At 52.1% G+C, this 22139-nt stretch overlaps 11 protein-coding genes across 11 annotated transcripts; 6 read left to right on the top strand and 5 right to left on the bottom strand.

The window, feature by feature from the left end:
- Positions 1–138: 138 nt before the first annotated feature.
- On the top strand, positions 139–1151 carry EDD37DRAFT_680349 (uncharacterized protein; the record flags this gene model as incomplete). The annotated part of the gene is made up of 2 exons (XM_062819717.1): positions 139–482; positions 544–1151. The coding sequence occupies exons 1-2, from the start codon at positions 305–307 to the stop codon at positions 1149–1151; spliced, it is 786 nt and encodes a 261-aa protein (XP_062671075.1). The 5' UTR covers positions 139–304.
- A 324-nt stretch (positions 1152–1475) lies between these two features.
- Positions 1476–3801, bottom strand: EDD37DRAFT_680344 (permease for cytosine/purines, uracil, thiamine, allantoin-domain-containing protein; the record flags this gene model as incomplete). The annotated part of the gene is given in 7 exon segments (XM_062819716.1): positions 1476–1669; positions 1689–2223; positions 2277–2477; positions 2531–2834; positions 2885–3090; positions 3146–3222; positions 3279–3801. The coding sequence occupies 7 exon segments, from the start codon at positions 3397–3399 to the stop codon at positions 1476–1478; spliced, it is 1638 nt and encodes a 545-aa protein (XP_062671074.1). The 5' UTR covers positions 3400–3801.
- A 144-nt stretch (positions 3802–3945) lies between these two features.
- EDD37DRAFT_629043 (uncharacterized protein) lies at positions 3946–5425 on the top strand. Its single transcript, XM_062816481.1, has 3 exons — positions 3946–4290; positions 4339–4557; positions 4607–5425. The coding sequence occupies exons 1-3, from the start codon at positions 4081–4083 to the stop codon at positions 5267–5269; spliced, it is 1092 nt and encodes a 363-aa protein (XP_062671073.1). The 5' UTR covers positions 3946–4080; the 3' UTR covers positions 5270–5425.
- Positions 5426–7520, bottom strand: EDD37DRAFT_686494 (amino acid transporter). Its single transcript, XM_062819914.1, has 6 exons — positions 7242–7520; positions 7041–7187; positions 6597–6991; positions 6463–6537; positions 5774–6411; positions 5426–5708 (listed from the first exon to the last, which is right to left on the bottom strand). Exons 1-6 carry the CDS (start codon positions 7421–7423, stop codon positions 5583–5585), a joined length of 1563 nt encoding a protein of 520 aa, XP_062671072.1. The 5' UTR covers positions 7424–7520; the 3' UTR covers positions 5426–5582.
- A 224-nt stretch (positions 7521–7744) lies between these two features.
- EDD37DRAFT_665262 (uncharacterized protein) lies at positions 7745–9594 on the bottom strand. Its single transcript, XM_062819242.1, has 2 exons — positions 8278–9594; positions 7745–8223 (listed from the first exon to the last, which is right to left on the bottom strand). The coding sequence occupies exons 1-2, from the start codon at positions 9236–9238 to the stop codon at positions 7871–7873; spliced, it is 1314 nt and encodes a 437-aa protein (XP_062671071.1). The 5' UTR covers positions 9239–9594; the 3' UTR covers positions 7745–7870.
- An 89-nt stretch (positions 9595–9683) lies between these two features.
- EDD37DRAFT_665261 (fungal-specific transcription factor domain-containing protein) lies at positions 9684–11853 on the top strand. Its single transcript, XM_062819241.1, has 2 exons — positions 9684–9804; positions 9870–11853. The coding sequence occupies exons 1-2, from the start codon at positions 9730–9732 to the stop codon at positions 11832–11834; spliced, it is 2040 nt and encodes a 679-aa protein (XP_062671070.1). The 5' UTR covers positions 9684–9729; the 3' UTR covers positions 11835–11853.
- Positions 11854–12208: 355 nt separating this feature from the next.
- EDD37DRAFT_379836 (uncharacterized protein) lies at positions 12209–14362 on the top strand. Its single transcript, XM_062812078.1, has 2 exons — positions 12209–12534; positions 12585–14362. The coding sequence occupies exons 1-2, from the start codon at positions 12293–12295 to the stop codon at positions 14332–14334; spliced, it is 1992 nt and encodes a 663-aa protein (XP_062671069.1). The 5' UTR covers positions 12209–12292; the 3' UTR covers positions 14335–14362.
- Positions 14363–15858, bottom strand: EDD37DRAFT_379821 (isoflavone reductase). Its single transcript, XM_062812077.1, has 3 exons — positions 15302–15858; positions 14854–15226; positions 14363–14769 (listed from the first exon to the last, which is right to left on the bottom strand). The coding sequence occupies exons 1-3, from the start codon at positions 15528–15530 to the stop codon at positions 14391–14393; spliced, it is 981 nt and encodes a 326-aa protein (XP_062671068.1). The 5' UTR covers positions 15531–15858; the 3' UTR covers positions 14363–14390.
- Positions 15859–16186: 328 nt separating this feature from the next.
- On the top strand, positions 16187–17215 carry EDD37DRAFT_657505 (protocatechuate-dioxygenase subunit beta; the record flags this gene model as incomplete). Its single annotated transcript, XM_062818898.1, has 1 exon — positions 16187–17215. The coding sequence occupies one exon, from the start codon at positions 16187–16189 to the stop codon at positions 17213–17215; it is 1029 nt and encodes a 342-aa protein (XP_062671067.1).
- Positions 17216–18407: 1192 nt separating this feature from the next.
- Positions 18408–20495, bottom strand: EDD37DRAFT_577274 (putative N-carbamoyl-L-amino acid hydrolase). Its single transcript, XM_062814399.1, has 3 exons — positions 18914–20495; positions 18763–18858; positions 18408–18714 (listed from the first exon to the last, which is right to left on the bottom strand). The coding sequence occupies exons 1-3, from the start codon at positions 20029–20031 to the stop codon at positions 18633–18635; spliced, it is 1296 nt and encodes a 431-aa protein (XP_062671066.1). The 5' UTR covers positions 20032–20495; the 3' UTR covers positions 18408–18632.
- Positions 20477–22036, top strand: EDD37DRAFT_629027 (uncharacterized protein). The gene has a single exon (XM_062816480.1). It carries the CDS (start codon positions 20854–20856, stop codon positions 21670–21672), a length of 819 nt encoding a protein of 272 aa, XP_062671065.1. The 5' UTR covers positions 20477–20853; the 3' UTR covers positions 21673–22036.
- Positions 22037–22139: the final 103 nt, after the last annotated feature.

The following is a 22139-nucleotide window of genomic DNA, read 5'->3' as shown; positions in this document are numbered from 1 at the left end:
TGGCTGATTCCGACGAAGAATTATCTGGATTTGACAAAGTAAGCCGATCCAGAATCTGGAACCAGCTTGGCAAGGCTACGAGCATCCATGGTTCAGTCAATCACTGCTCCCTACCACAGTATACACCCATGGCGCCAACTTGCCGTGAAGACAAGGAATCCAACAACGATCTCTTCACATTCATGTGTGGGTATATAAGGAGCTCTTCCCAAGTTTTTTTTCAGCCTGTCTATTCTACTGTCTCTCCACCGTCTACGACAGAAGCGCTTCACTTGAATCGAGTCACTTATCATCGCCCGCCAGGATGCGTTCTCTCACCTTCTTGAATGTTGCATTCGTATGCTTCTCCTTCACCCTGCCATCAGTGGATGCCAAATGCTGCAACCACCTAACTAAAACACTAGAGTGCGGCGACGGTACGCTAGGCACTCCCTGCTGTGGCTACGGAAGATGCAACGCCTTCTGCTGCAGGTGTCCTGGCGGTAGGTCGCCTCAAAACGCTCCCTCCTTCAGTAGAGGGTTCTTGGCTGACTTCTGGGCTAGTTTCGATATTCGAAGATACAGTCGAGTACAACGGCACCGAGTATCAAACCATTGTCACCGCGCCATCGGATCCAGTCAAAGGTCAAGCGTCATGGACCTGCCGTGACAGACACATCACGACCACGGGTCCGCCACCAACAACAACAGCAACAACGGTGACATCGCCAACAGGAGACGGCAAGCGCTCTGCTGGTGATGCCGCTGTGACAGACTTTCTGATAAGAACCACCGCGGCTCCTCTACCCACCGGCCCAGCAACTTTCGGTCCCAAGAGTAGCCTTAGTTACCTGTTCCCATCAGTCGACCTGTACCCATCATCACCCGAAGATCACGATGCGTGGGCTGATGAAGTCCGAGTTTTCGAGGACTTGAGTGGTGGCCTACAAATCAACGGCACGTGGGTGGTCTCGAAGGAGCAGTATTTGGGATTTTTCGGCGTCTCGGATCTGGAAATTGGATCGGAACACGGGCAGAACGTGCTTGCCAAGTTCGCGATGCATGATATCAACAGAGATGGCTACTTGAACTTCGAGGAGACGGCGCTGCATTGCGATAGACATGGCTGCTATGGGGAATACCTTGACGCATATCGACCACACCGAGGATGATGGTGTCTTTGTCGTTTCTTTGTGTCTGAAAGGGGGCACATCTCTCAAACTTTGCACCGAAGGTGGTTATTCACAATAACAGAGTTTGCGCGGCTAGGCCTATTAGTCGTGCCTCGACGCCATAGAAAATTTCTCATTGACAACAAATCCGTTTCGTTCATTCATTCTCTCGAGTATAAAAACAGTCAGATCATTCATACCCGCTAGGAACCACCAACAGCCAAATCCTGCTAAAGGAACACGCGCTCAACAAGTCTATTGATACGTCACACACTTGGACATTCCTCGCCCGCAGTCGTCGAAACTTCAACAGCAAGGGCCCTTTCACAGCTGCTTCTCCTCAGCGCCGGCCGATTTGGCATAGATATCTCCCTCTACCTTGCTAGCATAAGGTGTGACTCCGTCGATGTAGTCTGTCCCCTCGTCACCATTGATACCTGTCCCCTGAGGCTCAACTTCCTTCCACGATGTGGCAAGGCCACCCGGTGGAGGTGAGAGCATCGAGAGCCCCCAGTATGCTACAGCACCGAAAATGACTCCGATGGGGAAGGAGAAATAGTACAAGTGCCACAGACACGCCCTTGACTCCACAAACGGCCAAAAAGCCTGGGAAAGCAGGAATCATGCCAATGATGTAGGCTGCATAGCCGCGCCAATTGAAGCCGAAGTTGTAGTAGTAGAGGCCATTCTTATCGGTGGTGAATAGCGAACGCAGATCAAGATAACCCTTGCGAACCAGGAAGTAATCGCCGATCAGGACTCCGACAATCGAGGAAAGGAAGATGGCGTAGGCTGAGAGATATGTGGTAAAGGAGAAGGACGTCTTGGTCAGATTCCATGGGGTGATGGCGAAGCCCAGGACCAAGGCAATGATCATACCGCGACGGACCGAGATATATCTGGGGACGAGTGCGGCGGCATCATTGCCGGACTGGATGAGGTTGGCCAGGATGATGGTAACAACCTGGGCAAATGCGAAACCGGCGGAAATGAAAAAGACACCGGCACGGTTGGCAGAAGAGTAGTCTTCGGTGAGATAGCTGGCGAGGATGCCCAGAGGATCCCAATTGGGCTGTGGAAAATTAGTATTTGGTCCAAATGCTTTAGCGATACCACAACACATACCTTGCCTGTAGAGAGGGTGATGCCAGAAGAACTAGTGATGAGAATGCCGAAGAAGGCGATCATTCCGTAGGAGCACGTGAAACCGATCAACTGAGTCCAAAGGGCATCATTTGGTCGACGAGAGTATCGACTCAAATCGGCGTTGTTGGCAGCGAATGTTACAACGTTGGATGCTTGGATGAAGAGTTGTTGAATGAAGACCTGGAGAGATTGTATCAGTACAGGGCACAAAGTCTGGAATTGAAGACACTCACCCAACCATGAGACTTGCCCTTGGGGATTTTGGCGCCTTGGTGGACGATCTTTCCAACACCACCAGCACGGTGGATGGACCAGCCAAAAAAGGCGAGCAGGCAAATAGATATGATGACCGATTTGAAGTAGATGACCTTGCGGAATTTGTGGACGGGGATGAAAGTGCAACCCAGACAGATTAACCAGGCAATCGAAAACCCAATCGATCGGCCGCCAGTCATGCTGACTTCTTTGCTAAATGGATCGTGCACTTTGGAGATGCCTTCGGTCCACGCTAGAATCATGGTGTAGAAACAATTGCCACTGGGAAATACTGTCAGAGTGTAGTCATAGATCAGAGCAAGGACGCTTACGTTTGGACCATTTGCACACCAGTCCAGACGATGGTCATGGCTTCACGGTTGAAAATTGGCCAGTAGGCACCAATGACACCGAAGCTGGATCGAGCGAGGACAGGGAAGGGAACATGGTAGACGGCACCACCACGGCCCGTCATGACCGTGGGTACAGCTGCGATAAAGTGACCCAGGATAACACAGATCCATGCTTCCCACCATGCCTTCGGCCTGTTAGAGACTAATATTCATGTCTTTTGTACTCGTTGGTAAACATACTAGACCAGCGGTGACACCTGTGGAGGCGACAGTCCAAGAAGTGACGCTGAAGCATTCACCAAACCAGAACAGAGAATCTGATGGATCAAGGATTAAAATTTGGTCTTCAGTTTGGGAATGCGCGGCGACTTACAAGTCCATTTGGTCCAAGTGCGATTCTCTCTTGGGACTGGAAGCAAGTCCTTGTTGACTAACGAGGAATGCTCGGGATCGACGTCCGGTCTTTCGACCTCGAGTTTGGGGAAAAGGCCCATCGCTGCTATGGTGCGTGCAGTCCAGTGAGCTAATGAAAATTGAATAGTGGGATTGCACAGAGCAAATGTGGAAAGCAGTCGGCTGGCCGACGAAATGTAGCGTGGAGCCCGTCTTGTCTATATAGCTCTTTGACCAGATCGTTCAAGCGGTCCAGCCACCATCTTGCCGCCTTCTAAGGTATGGTGGTTGGCAGAGAACGGCGCTCAGCGCAGCATGGCGAAGATACGACTGCGTCTGGACTTGGTATAGAGATAGCGGTGGATCGTGCTCAAGGACCGCTTTGCGCAAGCCCTTTCGATATTAGCAGGAACATGTCGGGCAGTTCTTTTGTCGGTCAAGTAGCGATCCTCGAAATTGATATCCTTATCTGTGTGCTAGCCCTCCACAAGGACGCTAGTCCCCACGTCAAGGGTAGATCAAGCACCCGTCGGTCAAAGCGCGATTCTGCTTATCTGCAGAATGCGGACATGGTCGATCACCGATAGACAAATCGCGAAACTCCCGATTGTCAGTTTCACATCGCTTTGCGGGAGTCTACCCCTCTACGGCACTCCGGACATTCTCCGTCGAATGTCCGGGTTGGTCTGGAGACATATAACGCCAAAGACATGTCGCAAAGCATGTTGGCCTGATATCTCAACCGGCTGTACAGGTGAGAAGATCTAGAGAACTGAATAGTCATGGGTTCCATCGACGTTGACGACTCATTGCCCCAGACGGGGACCGAGTTCCCCTTTCCCATTGTATCATTCCAACCTTTCCTGGATGGCACTTCAGAGGGCAAGGAAGAGGTGGCAGCCCGACTTTATGATGCCTTCCATAACTTTGGCTGGGTTTACCTGAAAGACTTTGGAGTCTCGCAGGCTGAAATTGAGGAAATGTTCCGACGGGTAAGTCCGACTTATTATGTGGCTGGATGTTGACTAACACCGTAGTAGAGCAAGCAGTTCCATGAACAGCCTCTGCAATGGAAGGAACAATTCAAACTCAACGACCCTTCGGTGAGCCAGGGCTATACTGGTGACGGCGCCGAATCGAGTGATCCTCTGGGTGGCAAAAGTCACAAGGAGTGCTATGAGCACCGCAAGGTCAACAAGCTCTGCCCGGCAGTAGGAGAGCTCGATGAATGGACAACCTGGGCCGATAGCTTCCACAAGGTTTGTCAAAGTCTGCTTCCAACAAGTACTGTGTTGCTGACCTGCACAGAAACTACTCGACCTGGCAGGACACGTCGCCTCGGCACTGGCCATGGTTCTAGGACTGGATGTTGATGAGTTCCGAGGGCAACTCGGACAACTTGACGGTCAATTGCGACTGCTGCACTACATGCCTGTGGCACGAAAGACATTCGAGTCAGGCCGCAACTTCCGCATCAACCCTCATTGCGATTACGGTCTTTTCACGCTCCTTTTCCAAGACTCGGTAGGCGGTCTTGAAGTTGACCGTTTTCACGACGGCAAATTCGTGGCAGCCACCCCGATTCCAGGCACTTGTGTCATCAATGTGGCCGACATTCTTCAGAGGTTTTCCAATGACAGTCTTCGCTCGACCCGTCACCGGGTCATGGCACCACAGTTGACTCAGGAGCAACTGGACGCCATCGGGCCCGATGGATACTTACCGGCTCGCTTTTCAACCGCGTTCTTCGTCCACCCGAGACGGGATTTCGTGGTCAAACCCCTTGTCAAGGAAGGTGACCAACCTCACTATGACACTTGCGTGGCTGGCTGCTGGAGGGACGCGATTACAGCAAAGAACTACAAACTCCCCATCCCCATGGACACTCCAGAGCAAGTTCAGGCAGCCAAGTGCGTGGATATGCGTTACAAAATGGCCGCCAACATTGAGGTGAAGCCACTTGTGGGTTGAAAGGACCTCATGACGCACAGCATTCATGGCTTCTTGTATATAGCAACCACCGCTTTGGCCAGGCCACCAGCACCAACAGCAGCATCAGCAGGTAGTTCAGCATATGCTGGCTCAGCGGGAAAATACATTCGGCGACAGGATGCTGAACTTATTCACCCCTTGAGTAGTATCTATCCTAGACCCGTTTATTTACTATCAGAGCAGCGTTGAGTTAAATGCGCGGCGAAGACTTGCTCCTCCTTAGACATTCCCTCCAGACATGGTCTACTAGAAAAACACGGAGCAAGTCGACTTGAACCATGAATGTTGAATGCTAATAATCCTCTTGTCGCCCTTCGCATGTCGCTACAGGACCTTTATACTTGCGACGTGCGCTGACAAAGTAGTTGATGGCAGAAATTAACATGACGCCTGCAAAGAGGACAATGGCAAAATTCATCTGTAACGCAAGTGTTAGTACGTCCCCTCACTGGTAGCAAGTAGCACGAGGTGGAAATGTCTTACCTCTTCAGCGTTCGGTTCCCAGTAAATAGGCCAGAAGGCCCAGAAGAAGGCGAAAACAGCATATGCGAGACCTATCCCATTGACCGCCACACCCCAGCGGTGCAAGCTCCAAAAGACTGGGGGTAAGGTTTCCGGGAGCGTGAGGCGGCGCCAAAGGACACAGCCAATGCTAATGGCGTAGGTGGCCATGAGGGCCACGATGGCCAGGCTGATGATGGCGTTGAATGCGATCGGACTCCCAAGATACACCAGGCTCATAACCACGCTGTAGCCCCAGGTGACAAAGCACGAATTCGCGGCAACTTTCAGACGCGGATTGACCTTCTTCATCCAGGTGGAGAACGGCATGCCGTCGTCGCGGGCGAAGGCGAAAAGCTGTCGGGAGGTCGAGGCAAAGCAGCTTATGGCGATCATGAGTACCAGGATGAACAAGATGGCCGTAATGGCTTGGGCGCCCGCCGGGCTCAGCGAGTTTTGCAGGATCCACACAAAGGGGAATGCCTCGGTGGTGGCGGTGGCGACGTCGGTCATGCAAAACAAAAAGGCGATGAGCATGCCGAAAGCGAGAGGGATGTTGAGCATGTAGGCCCAAAACATGGTCTTGGGCGTGACTTCGCTAGCATTGCGCACCTCCTCGGCTTGATTGTTTGTTAGTGGCTGGCTTGATGATGGTCAACGGTGGTGCTTACACAAATGGGCAACAGCATCCGAAGCCAGCACATTCCACATGGCCGGTACCTGTCCAACCATGACAGCAAGACCCACTGTGAACTAGTCAGCATACATAGATAAAATTCTCCAGTAATCAAGGCAGGCCACGTACTCAGGGGATAATTCCCGCCATTATCGGTAAACGTGGTGAAAACCTCCTTTGCGTCGTTCTTGGGCGAGGTGACGCAGATGGTGATGATAACAACAAAGTACGAGGCAACATGCAACGCGACGAAGACGTTTTCGAATAGCGCGAGCTTCGTCGCCCCCCAGACATTGACCGAGGTGACAATGGTAGCGATCAGAATGCTCAACAGAGCAGTATACCAATTCTTGATGACAAAATTCGGGTCGTGGATCTGGGCGAGCGCCATGAGAAGTTGGGCGGCGAACATACAGTCCGAGGCAACGAACGACTGCCAGCAAAGGGAGCTGAGCCATCCCGAAGTGTAGCTCAAGACCTTCTGGTATTTCTTCGAGGCGAATTCGCTTACCCAGTGGTACTGTCTAGGCTCTGTCGTCAGTGTGGGAAGCCGAGGGAAGGTGCAATACTTGCCCGCCGGCAGTCGGAGCCATGGACGACATCTCTGCCAAACTCAGGACGATGAAAAATTGGCCCAGGATAACCCAACAGTAACTCCAAAACATCCCCGCAGTGCCGCCATCGACCAGCATTTGGAAGTTGTTCAAAGCGACAAACTCCGTAAAATCAGAAGTCAGTAGAAGAACGAGTATGTAAGGGCCCCGGGAGACCTATCAGGTGCCCATTGTGCAGGAGGTGAAGCCAACGCTGCTGATCCAGTTGAAATTGCGCTGGAACTCCTGCTTCTTGCCCATGCGGGCCATGTCTCTGTCATCGTTGTCGCCGAGGATTTCGACCTTCAGAGGCTCGCCCAAGTCGGCGGGCTTTTTCTCATCCGAGATTTCCGAAGTCGCCATGGTTGAATCAAGAGAAGTGGCGATGGATAAGGACAAGGTGTGCAAGAAGAGGTTGGAAACCAGCTGAGAAGAAAGACCTAGCAGGACACCAGGCCAGGGCTAAAGTACTTACCGTTGTGTCGGTATCACTCAATCAAATCAAAGCAACTCGCAAGGAAGTTGCGCCTCTATCAGGAACAAGTACCATGTGGTCGGTAGAGGTCCGCACCTGCTTAGAGTGGTAAGGGTCGTAGAGATAAGAGCAAAGTTGAAACCAATCAGGCCGTGATGTACCTAGGTACACAAACCTAATTGAACGCCAATCTCGCCTGCAGTGCTTTTGTAGTGCTTATGCTTCAACCCTAAAAAAACTGTGCGCCATCCTATGGTCACCTAGGAAGAGTACCGACATTTCTTCGGTCGTGATTAAAAGGCGTACAAATGGCGGCCCATAATATCCTCATATATCTATAAATTGGCTTGCACGGGTCCAGCCTCGGTAGCACCGGTGACATGTGCTGCATGAAGCCCAAAGTAGGGAGCGCCTTTTCGGTATACTTCCTCCAATATGTCAGCCTCCATAATCCACTTCATCCTTTCCTTCAGCAGGTCTGGTCTGAAATTCTCCGTTAAGCCATCAGGAAGATCTGCTGATGCTAACTTTCCAGCTTCATAGCTAGTTCTGGTGACTTTATTCGTACGAGGCTTACGGATATCTTGATACAGTTGGAAGGCCGGTCGAAGATCGTCTCCAGCTTTCCACATTCTCAGGATGGTTGAAAGGGTGATGCCAGACTCAATGGCCATACATGTCCCTTGACCTGAACAACAAGTCAATATATTTCCATAAACACGAGTATTGGTACAAAGCATACCTTGATGTGGCAGGGTTGAATGAACAGAATCGCCAAGTAGCACAATACCATGGGAAGGATTGGTCTCTTCGACGTGAAACCAAGTTTCAACGGGTGATCGGACGTATAGGGCTTGCTTCAGCATTTTGCCGTCTGGAGATGACTTGCGGAGTCCCTCAATAAGCTCTTGAATGGGTCCAGCCCAGTCCTTGACATGTTCGTGCAGGTCGTCGATAGGCGCGGTTGCCATCCAGCTTTCGCTTTTCCACTGGTCCAAGGACTCAGTCATGAAGGCAATGACACCGATGCGGGCTGTTTTGGATTCGTCGTTCCCGATAGGTAGCGTCAGAATGTGTTTTCGGTGACCACGGTAGACAACAGTTCTGCGGAAAATCGCTGCTGCTTCGGCGGACAGGTCCTCGTACTGCACATAGCCCCGATAGACTACTTGACCCGAGTAGGTAGGAGAGTCTGTGATGCCAAGGTGTTGTCTAACTACTGATTTGATACCGTCACATCCAATGATGACGGTGGCAGTGGCAACAGAGTTGTCTTCGAATGTGAGTTGATATTCTGAACCGTTGTACGTTATGGAGCGCAGCTTCTTGCCCGTTTGTAATATGGATTCCGGAACTCGCTCCTTCAACACGTCCAGTAAATGAGCCCGGTGGATCTGCCTGGACGACGGTTCTCCGAACTCGTCAATCTGGCCTAGATAATCGCCGGACTTGTAGTTGCGATATTCCATGTAGCATGGTGGGTTTCGTGACGACTTCCACAACATCGAGTCTTTCAATCCATAAGCGTCAAGGATGCGGTTTGCATTGCGGGTGATGTTGACACCCGCGCCGACCTCGGTAAACTGGGCGGCTTGTTCATACAGGTCGATATTGGTCAAGCCAACGTGAAGAGCAGCATTGGCAAAGGACATGCCACCAAGGCCACCGCCAACGATGGCGATTTTAGCCTGATCGAAACCCATCTCGGTGGTGATTGCTGCACTTGGACCGACGCGGCGTGGGTGCTTGTGCTTGCGAGCAGAGCTTATATTGACACGCAGCACAGTGGCATGGTATCAAAAAGCATCTGCACGCTACTGACGGTGGGTACGGGCGCCTTCCTCCACGTAAAAGGGCTGGTGCAGGTGAAATTCACATTGCCCAGCGCCTAGACAACAGATCGGCAAGGCTGGCCTCAATGGAACATAGCCGTTGGGCCTTAGAGCCCCATCGCGCGACCGCCGCAAACAATGGAAGGATTTCCATGCCGCAGAAGATTGTCGTGCAAGTCCTCCTATCAGGACCCTGTCGCTTCCTTCGGACGGAGGCGCGCTGCGTGAGAGCCTAGGGTCTTAGCTAGGTTTTTGCTAATTCGGAGCTGACCGCAGGGTCATTTTCCTAAAGGCCGACGATCCCGCACCTTTGGGCAGACGGCACGGTCCCGTCAGAATAATCATGCCCCAATGCATTTTGGATGGACAACGAAAATGACACTGGTTGTGCTAGACGTATTCTGTCATGCGCGCGTTGCAGGAGGCGCAAACAAAAGGTAGGCTCTCATGATATCCAGCGTCACACCATCTTCGAGGTCGTCCGTTCTAACGACCAGAGCAGTGCGACCGCCGTCTGCCCCAATGTTCGCAATGCGCCGCAGCAAGAGCCGAATGCAATGGCTTCAGTGTTGCGGACCAACATGTCGACGTTCCTCGTAGTGTGATACATTTCCTCGAATCCCAGATTGCACAACTCGAGATCGAGCTTTCGACATGTGGCCTCCCGAGTCAGGCCAAGTCCGGAGTCATCGATGGCGGCCCAGCGAGCGTACAAGCACCGCAGCCGCCTGCATCGAATCATCAAAGTCCAGCTACACCACTCGATGCGTTGGAAAATGAGATCATCCAGAGCATGGAAATTGGCGCGGCCATCAGTGCCACCATCCCGATCGATCCTGCTCTGACCGACTTGGTGTCCCGAGTGCGCATGGGTCTAACGCCCTCTCTGGTGTTGCCAACCATGACTGGAACTAGTCCTGAGTCCCGCAGAGCAGTTGTCTCGACTGACGTCGAGTCAGAGCGCGTCGAATGCTCAACTCTTCTTACTTTACCAGACCACGTCGTTCATGCTTTGGTCAACAAATATGTGGGACACGTCCTCCCGCAGACCCCAATCTTCCTTTCCGAAGACATTAATCGGCATCTGGAGGCGGTTCAAGCCAAGCTGCGCCACCACGATGCCGGAAGACCACCGGAGCGCGTTGAACCTTCCTACCATTTTCTCATCCTGTACCTAGTCCTCGCCATCGCTTCGACACTGGGCTGTGCGAAGAGTCAGCATGAGTCTCGCTGCATTGCTTTCTCGGAGATCTTGTTTCGTGAAGGGATTGCACACGTTTCGACCGGTATGCCGTTTCCGAACGAGCTGGCCGGCATCCAAGCCACACTGCTGATGTTACAATACGCCGAGATCAATCCGAACTGTGCCAACATCTGGATTCTCAGTGGTGCGGCGATGAGATCTTGTGTGGAGTTGGGATTACATCGCGAACCGCGAGGTACGGTTCTCAAAGATCCACGGGCGGTAAATCAGAGAAGGAGGATCTTTTGGATGGCATACTGTATGGATCGTATGGTTTCCCCGGCGCTGCAGAGACCACTGTCCATACCAGACACCAACATCAACACATTATATCCCACACCCATGGAGAACCGCATCGGACAGCCATCCGGCGGTTCTTCTCCATCGATGAGCAGACCACCCACAGTAAGACTCATTGAGTATTGCCGCATTCAGTCTGAATTAACCGAGGTGCACTTCCAAAACAAGCCCTTGGCTCGGGAATGGAATACCTGGGTAGCGGACATGGAGCGGACACTCAATCAGTGGTACCGGGAAGACCCAAAGCCGGACGATAGTGTTGAACTGGCCTATGCGTACGCCCAGGTGCGGTTACACCGGCCATCACCTCGGATGATCATGCCACGAGCCGATAGTCTGGTTGCTGCTTTTGATGCGGCGTGTAAAGCAGCTAAGCATCAGCGCGAGAGCATAACCGGTGGTTTTTTCCGCAGGCTCTGGCTCGCTTCACACCACACAGCGGAGACGTCCATGGTGGCAGTCTTCTGTCTACGACACGCCTTCGACGAGATTTTGGCGGCATACTCGATCGCTGAGCTTTTTGACATGACTAAAGGTTTCACCTCGAACCTTCTGACGCTGGCGGCACAGGGTTGGAGTGAAATTGCAACGTTTGCAGCGACGCTTGAACGTCTCCTTTCGCCTCTGATCAATGCTGCCATGAGGAAAGACTCTTCGTTGTCGTTGTCATACCCTACAGAGATGGATAACGAACTGAACAATTTCCTGCTGCCCAAGAGCGCTTCGCAGGAAGCCTTCCTGGGAGGGCCATTTCCAACTCACCTTCCTGACCTTGATATGCACATGGACTTTGACATGTTGAATGCTAATGACCTGTTCTTTGAGGCTTTCGCAGACATCAGCGACCAGCAGGGATGGACTTCACTTGATCCTGTAGCAGCAACGGATCCATGGCCGGACCTTGCCAGTCCCGAACATGTTTGATTGTAGGACCAAACGGAATACATCACTTGCTCTTGAAATGCAATGTCACTAGACTCTGATGTGATGTTCTACCTGTAGTATGCTCAGTTCAACCGGTTGACGCATGCCCAGATAAACCTGCTCCTTGCACGGCTTCATGGATACAATGTGGCCCTTTGTATCGTATCTTGCATGGCTATTCCGCGAGACTGTCAATGAGGATCAGATCCAGAGATAATATCGTAGTCATCAAGACTTATTATTGTAGAAGCCACTCAGTTGTGGAAAGCGCCCCAGGATAGTGGCCCGGGGAGCCTAGCCTTATCTTGGCCTCCCTAGCCTTGATAGCGCCTCGACTTGGCGAGGTATCATCTAGACTTCTACACCTCAGCATCAAACATTTACGCAACAACCATAATGACGGTGTTGGCTGTACGATCTCCTTTTTGTGCTCCCTCCACACCATCTGCGTTGACAGTATGAGCTCTGATGGGCTCCTGACACCGTTGCCTGTTCCAGATCCTGTTCCAGGTCACGGACAGATATTCTTCTCCGACTCGGATACATTGGCCAAGACCCTCAAGACCCTTCCCAGTTGTCAACGATGCAAGAAGGGACGACGGAGATGTGATACGCTTTTGCCAGCCTGCAGCCGCTGCAGAAGAGCGGGAGTAGAGTGTTTGTTCTACGATCATAATCTGGAACAGGTTCTGCCACGGAGGTAAGATCATCACGAATGGGGTCCTTGAGAACTACTGCTGATTGTGTCAGCTATGTCAAGTCGTTGATTACAAGCCTTGCAAAATTGAAGCAGAAGAAGGCGGCCACTTTGGCAGCTGCGCAGACAATATCCACTGCACGAAGGCCGTCCACATCTACACCCGACGAACAGGTTGACTCTTTAGAAAACACCAGTCTTCAAACTCCTGGAATTCCCCAGGTCGACTCATCTATCATTCAGCATGCTCTTCTCGGTGCACCGTCCTCTATGCGGGATGGTAGCCATTTTCCAGTCGCTACGCCGCAAGGCCCTGACATTCGTTACTACGGAGGAAGCTCCGTCTTCTCTCTCGCTGTTGCGACGTTAGCACGAGCCCGAAGCGATCCGAGATATTCTTTCGCACCTTTGCGGGAGTCTGAAATGTTGCAAACGGCACCGCCGGAGTTCCACGGCGGCTGCAATTGTGTCATCACGAAAGAAATGGTCGAGAAATCCGTCGACCTGTACATGGTTTCTCTTCACCCAATCTATCCCTTCTTGAACGCTGCCGATCTCTCCACAGATCTTCAGGGGTACTGGGAGGTGCAGAGTAGCGGAGTAGACCCAGGCACGCTGCGAGGCAAGATCGCACACCAATACTTCCGCATCAAGATCATTGCAGGAATTGCAAGCGCCAGCCGCTCGAGATACAACGCGAGCAGGATTGCCTGCGACCACGGCTGTTACCTGGAAGCTGTCAAGTGCGTTGCTGAAGTCACCTCCGAAATCTCGACAGACTCCCTCCGTGCTCTGATGCTGCTGATAATCTACTGCCTCTTCCGTCCGCGCAAGGGCGACATCTGGAAGTTACTAGACTATGCATGTCGCTTATGTTTGGAGCTGGGTTATCACAACGAACCTGCTCCAACCATGTCCATGGCAGAAAGCGAACAGCAAAGAAATACCTTCTGGTCTTTGTATGTGATAGAGAGTATGGTCGGTCAGCTATTGGGAAGGTCGTCTGATCTGCCCGAGGGAGTGATCGCTGCTAAATGGCCCTTATCGGCCACCATTTCTACCCAGGACAGCGATCCGGATGATTTGGCCCTGCGATGGCGTCAAGCTGGCCACCAGTATCGGCTTGTCCACCTCCGTTCTGGGATGTTCGCTGAAATGTACTTGAACGACAAAGATGACCTTCGTCACGATCTCGCCTGGTATCAGGAACGCCTAACGAAGATCCTGGATTGGTATCTGCAAAGTCGAGACGACATCTTGAATCTTGCCGTCGGTTCGCTCACCTGTAACATATCGTTCCATTCGACCATTCTCTTTCTCTTTCAACCTCTGCTGGTCGAGGCATTGCGGACCACCCGTGCAAACAGCCCAGCCTCTGCGACACCTGAATCTGTGCAACCGCCTCCGACGCTTCCAGTCGAGATCTACACTTCGGCTTGCAAGTTGATTGAGATATATGAGCAGATCATCACCTCACCTCGAAACTCCGACTACGGTATTTATCCTTTTACCTTTATGTCCGCACACAACATCTTCATGGCTAGCATCATGATAATGGCCTATTGCATCCTGCGTCTGGATGCGAGTGTCTCTTTCATGCGACTGGTCGGCACTGCATGTCCTGCCTACGAAGAGGCAACGGCTCATATCCACGTGGACAATGTTCTACAGGTATCCAACTCTTGTCTCATCCTGCTCACATTTTGCGCCGAGAAGTGGCCCGGTATGAGTGGCATGAGGGAGATATACAGACAGTTGTCGGACCAGGTGCTCAAATCCATGTTCAAGCTACGACCGGATTGACATACAGTGATAACGAAATTCGGACTTGCGAAACTTTTGTTTGCGAAGCTTGAAACCTATACCAACTTCCTTTTCAGTTCTCGCTCTCCATGCAATTGAACATCGATGGCAGCAGCGACAGCTTCGGCCAAGCTCTGAACGGCAGGACTCCCGATGGCTTCGTTGTCCCACTTGTCATACAAGGTACCCCCTGTGGCCCAAATTCTCCTGAGAGTGATAACCGTGGCGAGAGGGTTGGCCATTTCCCAGGCCTCCTTTTCCAACCTTTTGAGCTCCTCAATGCTGGTGTATGAGACTTTCCACTTCTCGCCTCCAGTCTGCTTCTCGAATTCTTCGAGAAGGTCGGCGTCCGTGGTGGTGAAAGATTTGACCTTCAGAGCTTTGTTACGACTCACGTCCGGATAAGTAAGAGCAGCTAGGAGCAATTTTCCAACGCTATCAGTTGCAGACATGACACAGTCAGCCGGGATCATTCATACAATCATCTGGGCAACAGTCGTTTCTTGACACAGGACTTACTCAGTCATGGTCGTGAAGGCAATCTTCAAATCTCCAGATCCAAGCAGCACCGCCGTTTTGGTTCTGACGTCAAAACTCCCGGTAATCGTTGCGCCGTGATTCGGACTCAGGTAGAGCACTGGGTCTCCATCGGCATAGGGACCTGTCACCAGGAAGGTGTAGTCCAGGTTTTTGCAGGAGCGAATGGACGCTCGAACCTTGAGCTTTCTCTGGTGCGGTTTCTCGCCCGAAGATTCAGGACCATGCTCAATGTCGGTGCCGTACTCGGAAGGGAAGAATCGGTGGATGTTGGGAGTTTGGTCTGCAAGGCGGATCAATTCCACCTGATGCTCAATCATATTCCTCCCGACAGCAGAAATGACCGTATCGACGCCTGGTTCCGCGTCAGCATTTGGCCACCCAGTTGCGCTATCGCTCTTTCACGATCAAAGCGACCTATGAGATTTACCTTGATATGCCTTCTTGACATCATTCTCGTCCGTGATATTGCCAACAAGAACTTCAACGCCTTGATCCTTCAGGATTGCAATTTCTTCGGACTTTGAGTTGACTGTGTCAGACGACGTAAAAATGGCAATGCGGTCGAAAGCATTCTTCCCCTTGAGTATCTGCTGTATGATGTGGCGGCCGACCAACCCGGTGGCTCCAAAGATGAGCACATTCTTACAGTCACTCATTCTGAGTACCGCTGAATCTAGGCTTGGACGTTCTTAGACCACACTGGCAGACTCGGAAGGGCAAAAAATCGATATCACGTGCCGGTGTGTTTCTCGTTGACCCGAGAATGCTAACGATCCGAATCGTTCCTGTTCGTGCACATGCAAAGGAACCAGTTTACGCTGACTGATGGTCCTCCAAGTCCAGACACTTCTCTCATTTGACAGTTGGCAACGTTATCAGGGAGACAGTGGTTGGACCTAACTGGCAAGCCCCGCCATATCTTATCAGACCCTGCGCACAGCTCCGACAGCCACTAGACTCCCAATTTTCGGCTGATGCGCGACTCTCAACCCCATCCCTCAATTGGGGCTCACCCAGGACTTGCCCTTCCTGTAGAACCTGAACGGACAGACTGCCGCAAGCATGCTGAATCTAGCATGTATCGGGGTCACTTGGGGTGCCAGCTCTAGACCCTGATCCGCGGTCCAAGAGTCCCCCAGTTGAAGAGGTGAAGTGAGCAACAGTGGGCTATAACAACAAATCGAGCTTTTTAGATTTCGTGCATTTCCTTTCCACCATCTCAAACGCTCACTGACCCTCGACACCGTGACTTTAGAACACCAGCCTCGATTGAACCTTGCAACCTCCACAGACTTGTAACCCCAGAGCCGTCATGGGCAAAGTCGTTGCTGCCGTGGGATTGTCCCACGCTCCCGGCGCTCTCGCCTTTCCTGAGACAGCACAACCTGATGCCCGGCAGCGGACTGAAGATGCCACCCGCTCACTAGGCATTTCACTTGAGTCTTCCCAACCCGACGTGATTGTCGCATTCCTAGACGACCATTTTGAGAATTTCTACCGCAACCTCTGCCCCTCGATTGTCATGGGCATCGCCGACGAGCACGTCGGACCAGCTGACCAGTGGATGGAGACTCTACGCATCAACAAGAAGACCGTCTTCCCTGGCGCGCCCGACGTCGCCGAGAAGCTGCTTGGTTCTCTGGTCGCGCAAGGCTTCGACGTTGCCCGCGCTGGCGCCTGCGAATATGGCAACAACCTCCTCATGCCGTGGAAGTTGATGGGCGTCGAGCAATCTATGGCCGGCGTGCCCATCATTCCCGTCTTTATCAATGTCTTTACGCCGCCACTCATCCCTTACAAACGCGCATATGACCTTGGCGAGGCCGTCCGGCACGGCATCGAGACTGCATGGCCCGCAGATACCAAAGTCGGATTGATTTGTACCGGCGGTCTATCACACTGGCCGCCCTACTGGAGCCCAGTGCAGGGAGGTGACCCACCATCAGATCCTTTCCTGCAGCGCATCAAGCGCTTTCAAACCGAAGGCAAAGCCTATCTCAAAGAAGATCCCCGGCTGTTTATCGATTTTGACGACTACGAGGTCGAGATGGCGAAGAAGAACGAATACCCTCTGAACTCAAAACACCCATTGGTCAACTGGGATTGGGATCGTTTGTTCTTGGACAAGTTCTCGTCCGGTGACATCGAGTGGATGAAGAAGCTTACGTACGATGAGGTGGAGGAAGAGGCTGGCCACGGTGGTCACGAGGTTTTGAACTGGGTTGCTATGTTGGGCTGCATGAAAGGTGCGAAGAGCAAGATGTTGTTGTATGAACCTGTCGTTGAGTGGATTTGTGGCATGGCTTATCAAGACTTTTTGGTCACCGAGAAGTTGAACTAAGAACCTCAATATCTTGCAGAAAGGATGTGGATCTGAATTTTACTTCAATGCTGGAAGGGAGCATAATGATATGATCATGAGCACATTTTATGGCCCGCTTCCCAATGTACTAATTGCCCTGCGGCTTTTGGCTGTCTGAATATGCCGCCGGTTTCTACCAGCTGCCGCATTCTCGGATGGACCTTGATTGACAGCGACCTTGTCGCTCCGTTTCCTGCCCGCTTCTCGCCCCGTCAGATTGACGAAGGAAGCAGGCGAGGAACCCCTGGAACCATGGAACGTCGCTTGAGCATTCCATGTTCCTGTTCCTCTTCTTGCGCGACAGCGTCCTTAGAGTCGTTCGGCGTACAACCAGGGAGTGCACAGCATGCTAGTCGTGCCATCTGTCAATAGAATGACATTGCTCAGCTCCAAAGTTCCTGTCGGATCGAAGTAGGAATCCCCCAGCCGCTCCGTTTGAGGTGAAGAGATTGGTTATTTGCTTCGGCGATTGTTGGTGTTTGTACAGAACAAGTTGTGCTTTTCCGTTCCCACAAGTCGTTCCTCTGGGGTTCTCCCTCCCACAGCCATTCGGTCCATCAAGTCCCAATGACGAGCGTGTCTTGTGAACTATCGCGCCTCTGCTCAGCCGCATCCCGAAAAGATCTCTTCCCCAACAACATATGCAACAGTCTTTGTCGCAAAGTCCAGCCAGCAGTCTCTGTTACCCTCGTCCTCTGGCTCTGAGTCTGCTCTGTGGTGCTGAGATAAGGACTGGCGCAATAGTCTAGAGGCATGATGACTAGCCGTGTTGCAACTCGGGGGGGTTTCTGCTCAAGTAGCGTGATAGTGATTCTCTTCAAGTTTCGCTCTCGTCCTGCGAGGGCAAGTCATGCACAGCGCCATGGCTATGTGCAGGCATCCACGCTTCTTATCTAAATTACTGTAATGGGTTCGGCATGGCAAGGTTATCGCTGAGATCGCGATCACACATGTGCGTCTCTCAGAGCCTAGCCGGAGTACCCCGTACGCGCGGTTTGCTCTGCGCTGCGGGCCGACGCACGATTTGATCACATACAGTACGCGGGCAGCGCACTGGGACTAACTTTAACCGAGAATGCAAGTCTCGAATGTGCAGAGGTATATCATTCATCACAAGATAGGTATGATGCACAGTCACACATCCCTTTGCCGCCGGGCACTAGCCTCGAGGCTGGAAATCTGGTGTCACCAAGACACCATCATGAGGTGGTTGATTTCTGGTCAAATTACTTATCGTGACCAGAAAGCGACATAGACACGAGGAGCCCTTTATGGTCTCTGCTTAGTGCTCACGGAGGTCGTTGCGCCGGTATTCCACTTATGCCTCTTATGCCATCCGTCTCGCATATGCACCCTGGTCTCGGGGAAATGCGTTCCTGACTACACATTCGCGGCCTCAAGCTGTCTCATGTTTTCGTCGAATTATCTCGTCGTACTGCAGGTATGCTCCAAGCATGACCTCTGCGGCTGCCGCACAGCTGTCACATTTGTCAGTAAGACGACTCGAAACGGGTAGAAGCACCTACTCTTCTGGACGGCTGTACTCTGCGGGATTATGACTGACACCGTCTTTGCACCGGGCGAAAATCATGGCTGTAGGGACCTTCTTGGCCGTATATACGCTGTGAGACCAGTCAGCGCCTGGTGAACCTCACATCAATTGTGTGGCACTCTCACCTATCATGCCCTGCTCCACTGACGATTTCGTGGGAGCATTCATATTGTTTCGCCGCAGCTCGTATGCAGTCTTTCATAGGCTCGTTGAAATACGTTGCGGGAGATTCCCAGAAGGCCTTCATGTCCAGGGCGACCCCGGATTCATTGGAGATCTTTTCGAATCTCTCCCTGCACAGTCTTTCAATCTCATCGACCCCTGAGTCTTCTGGAGACCGTAAGTCCAGATTCATGCTCACTTCGCCTGCGATAGTGTTGGTGCTCTGTGGTTGTGAAGTGATGACTGCAATCGTGCCACGTGCTCCCTTAGCAGCGAGATCCGGAATGGACACCACTTCATTGACAGCCACGATCATCTTTGCAGCAGCCAAAAGAGTGTCACTTCTCCGGTCCATAGGAGTAGCGCCGGTGTGACCGGAGCGACCTATGAGATCGAGTTGATACCATCTCATGGATTGCACTGACTTGACGAGTCCTACCGGCTTCTCTGCTTCGTCCAGGATCGGGCCTTGTTCGATATGGACTTCGAAGTGTGCTAGTAAAGGGTTGGCTTCGTACGAGCAAGGGACATCGCCCACATACCCAATACGTTCGAGCTCCCGCTTCATAGTGACGCCGTCCAGATCGGCTTGATTATGAGCATATTCGGTGCTGTACACGCCTCCCCAGACGCCAGAACCCAACATGGCGGGCTTGAATCGCGCTCCTTCCTCGTCGGTCCAGTTTATCACAGCCAGCGGAGCGTAGGTGGTGATGTTGTTCTCGTGAATCACTTTGAGCGTCTCGATGGCACAACAAACTCCCAAAATGCCGTCGTACTTTCCACCGGTAGGCTGTGTGTCGAGATGTGATCCCAGACCGATGGGGGCGAGGTCGTTATTTTGCCCCGGACGAATGGCGAAGATGTTGCCCATTACATCGATCTTGTGGCTGCATCCATATTTTGCCGTTTCGGCGATAAACCAGTCTCGGACCTTCTTGTCGTCGTCGTTGCCAGAAAGTCGGTTCATTCCTCCATCCTCGGTACTACCCCATTGACAAGAGTGCTGCAGGGTATCATTCATACGCTCTGCATTGGTATGAAGGTTGGCGTACGCCGAGCTTAGAGATTTGGCGATCATGGTTGCAATGGATTTTGATCAAGTTTCCGCAGCGCGTCTTTCGTGTTGTGCACTGCTCAATACACGAATATCTTGTTCCGTCGTAAACATATGATGTTTGACTTGCTAAAGGCCTCGGATCGCCAGCGAATCGAGTGGGGTTGATATCAGCGTTGTCCTCCGATGCAGATGCGTGCATATCCGTGGCGGGCATTCCTGGGGACTTTGTACGGTGGCAGGCCGCACACTCGGCCTAAGAAAGTCGTCTTCACCCCTTTGACCCCGGTATGTGAGCGAAGAGAAAAACTGTGGTAGTATGCAGCGGTCCAACGTCACCGTCGGCAGAAGCTCCGGCCTGACTCCGTATCGCGACGAGGCTTCCCACAACATCGACAAAAGTCAACGAGGCTAAACAATGGCCGATCCTGGAGCGGCGCCTGCCTGCACCAAATGTAGAACGCACAGAGTCAAGGCATGAACCTCCCGTCACCAGGCACAGATTCGTCTCACCCTAATACTTACTGCACAGTGTGACCGTCAACTTCCCAAATGTTCGCGATGTCTCAGAATCGGCCACGACTGTCAGTATCCGGTGCGCAACCCTGTCAGGACTTATATCAAGTGAGTCGATACTCATGAACATCGGGCTGCCGTCGCGTTGACTGTTGCTGGCAGCTGTGTCATGGAGCTGGAAGCTGAGATCGCGCGACTGGAACAGGAATTGAGAGAAGCAGAAAATTGTACGTGTACTACCTCCTCCATCATCATCACTAACAGGGCACAGTGCCTTCTGGAGCCCCGGTACAGGATGAAACCACGGGTCCAACAGACGAGGCGGTTGTGATGGAACTGCTCACCGGCAATCCTTCGCCACTCTCAGTGCACTCGGAGAGTTTGATAGAAAACCTGTTTTCCTCAACGGACGCAAAAGAGAAAGATTCTGTGCAGTCCCTGATTGACGACATTGGACAAGCGTCCCTCTCCGCCATAGTCGTGCCCGAGACATCGTCATCTCACGACTTTTACCTTCGACCTTTGATATCGAATGCTACTCTTCCTGTCAACCCAGCTTCCCTAAAAGCCATTCCCAAGCCGCTTCACCTACCACAAAAAAGCATTGCTGAAAAGGTCTTTTTCAAATACCGCCAGAGTGTTCTGCCTGATCTTCCCTTCATGACCGAAGACTCCGTCTATCAGCACTTGCAAGCAACCTACCAGCCAACGGCGCCTTCTTACTCCTTATTCGTGACAGCACTCATGCTGGCTACCACAGCCGTCCATCTCTCACCGGGCTCTGTGGAGAGAGCATCCAGCCTCCACCGGACGGCTGTTCTACACTTGGAGACAGCATTCTCATCGGCAGCCGAACCTCAGCCCCTGCGTGATCTGGAAGCCTCGATAGGGTTGGCATATTACGCTGCATTGACCGGCGACGACTACTCGGATCCATGGGCTCTCAGCGGCATTGCAATGCGTGTCTGCGTCGATCTGGGTCTGCATAAATTCGCCGACACCAACCAGAAACGGCGGCTTTTCTGGTCTGCATTTGCTCTGGACAGAAAGATGGCCGTGGCTCGCAGTCTTCCTTTGGGTCTTCCTGACAAGACAATCTCCGCCGATGTGAGTTGCTGCTTGGTCGCTGCTCCTTTGAGAGTCTACTGACTCTCAGCTCGATAGTTTCCTTCCTCAATTTCTTACCCCTTCAAACTATATATATCTTTATCGGAGATATACGCCATGCAGAGGAATCCAGACATTGAGCGATGCCGCGATATTCGCATCCAGCTGGACGACTGCGTGCAATCTTATCGATTGCAGAGGCCACTCTCGCACCATCTTGAACGCGATGTCGAACTTACCACGAGGTTGTTGGCTCAGTTGACAGAGGGGAACGTGATATCTCAAGCAAATAGCACAAGTTTCCCTAGTCATTGAACTAAGTTACGAAACGTCTCACCCAGCCTGAACGTAGACCAATGTCTAGTCGAGCCGTCTAGAGCGTGCCTTGTACTGTAGTCTACCTCGTAAAAAGGGGGTTGATGGGTGACTTCACCCATCAAGCCATGTACTCCATACCTTGGCGCAAAAGTTGGAGAAAAAAGTTGCAAGATTTCTCCGCATAGACCGAC

The sequence above is a fragment of the Exophiala viscosa genome (genome assembly GCF_022695815.1).
Source record: "Exophiala viscosa unplaced genomic scaffold EDD37scaffold_4, whole genome shotgun sequence".
Classification (NCBI taxonomy): domain Eukaryota; kingdom Fungi; phylum Ascomycota; class Eurotiomycetes; order Chaetothyriales; family Herpotrichiellaceae; genus Exophiala; species Exophiala viscosa.
Note: the sequence above shows the minus strand (reverse complement) of the source record. Positions and strands in the feature narration are given on the sequence as shown.

What these genes read in the sequence shown, in the direction of transcription:
- EDD37DRAFT_379836 (XM_062812078.1), top strand. Translation starts at nt 12,293, where the DNA reads ATGAGCTCTGATGGGCTCCTGACACCGTTGCCTGTTCCAGATCCTGTT. An exon ending in GAACAGGTTCTGCCACGGAG is followed by an intron (nt 12,535 to 12,584) that starts GTAAGATCATCA and finishes TGATTGTGTCAG; the next exon opens with CTATGTCAAGTCGTTGATTA.
- EDD37DRAFT_686494 (XM_062819914.1), bottom strand. Translation starts at nt 7,423, where the DNA reads ATGGCGACTTCGGAAATCTCGGATGAGAAAAAGCCCGCCGACTTGGGC. An exon ending in ATGGCTCCGACTGCCGGCGG is followed by an intron (nt 6,992 to 7,040) that starts GCAAGTATTGCA and finishes GACAGAGCCTAG; the next exon opens with ACAGTACCACTGGGTAAGCG. An exon ending in GGGAACCGAACGCTGAAGAG is followed by an intron (nt 5,709 to 5,773) that starts GTAAGACATTTC and finishes CTTGCGTTACAG; the next exon opens with ATGAATTTTGCCATTGTCCT.
- EDD37DRAFT_665261 (XM_062819241.1), top strand. Translation starts at nt 9,730, where the DNA reads ATGGACAACGAAAATGACACTGGTTGTGCTAGACGTATTCTGTCATGC. An exon ending in GCAGGAGGCGCAAACAAAAG is followed by an intron (nt 9,805 to 9,869) that starts GTAGGCTCTCAT and finishes CGACCAGAGCAG; the next exon opens with TGCGACCGCCGTCTGCCCCA.
- EDD37DRAFT_629043 (XM_062816481.1), top strand. Translation starts at nt 4,081, where the DNA reads ATGGGTTCCATCGACGTTGACGACTCATTGCCCCAGACGGGGACCGAG. An exon ending in TTGAGGAAATGTTCCGACGG is followed by an intron (nt 4,291 to 4,338) that starts GTAAGTCCGACT and finishes ACACCGTAGTAG; the next exon opens with AGCAAGCAGTTCCATGAACA. An exon ending in GGGCCGATAGCTTCCACAAG is followed by an intron (nt 4,558 to 4,606) that starts GTTTGTCAAAGT and finishes TGACCTGCACAG; the next exon opens with AAACTACTCGACCTGGCAGG.
- EDD37DRAFT_379821 (XM_062812077.1), bottom strand. Translation starts at nt 15,530, where the DNA reads ATGAGTGACTGTAAGAATGTGCTCATCTTTGGAGCCACCGGGTTGGTC. An exon ending in TGTCAAGAAGGCATATCAAG is followed by an intron (nt 15,227 to 15,301) that starts GTAAATCTCATA and finishes ACGCGGAACCAG; the next exon opens with GCGTCGATACGGTCATTTCT. An exon ending in GCCTTCACGACCATGACTGA is followed by an intron (nt 14,770 to 14,853) that starts GTAAGTCCTGTG and finishes TGCAACTGATAG; the next exon opens with CGTTGGAAAATTGCTCCTAG.
- EDD37DRAFT_577274 (XM_062814399.1), bottom strand. Translation starts at nt 20,031, where the DNA reads ATGATCGCCAAATCTCTAAGCTCGGCGTACGCCAACCTTCATACCAAT. An exon ending in AGTGGAGCAGGGCATGATAG is followed by an intron (nt 18,859 to 18,913) that starts GTGAGAGTGCCA and finishes CTGGTCTCACAG; the next exon opens with CGTATATACGGCCAAGAAGG. An exon ending in GAGTACAGCCGTCCAGAAGA is followed by an intron (nt 18,715 to 18,762) that starts GTAGGTGCTTCT and finishes CAAATGTGACAG; the next exon opens with CTGTGCGGCAGCCGCAGAGG.
- EDD37DRAFT_629027 (XM_062816480.1), top strand. Translation starts at nt 20,854, where the DNA reads ATGGAACTGCTCACCGGCAATCCTTCGCCACTCTCAGTGCACTCGGAG.
- EDD37DRAFT_665262 (XM_062819242.1), bottom strand. Translation starts at nt 9,238, where the DNA reads ATGGGTTTCGATCAGGCTAAAATCGCCATCGTTGGCGGTGGCCTTGGT. An exon ending in TTCAACCCTGCCACATCAAG is followed by an intron (nt 8,224 to 8,277) that starts GTATGCTTTGTA and finishes CTTGTTGTTCAG; the next exon opens with GTCAAGGGACATGTATGGCC.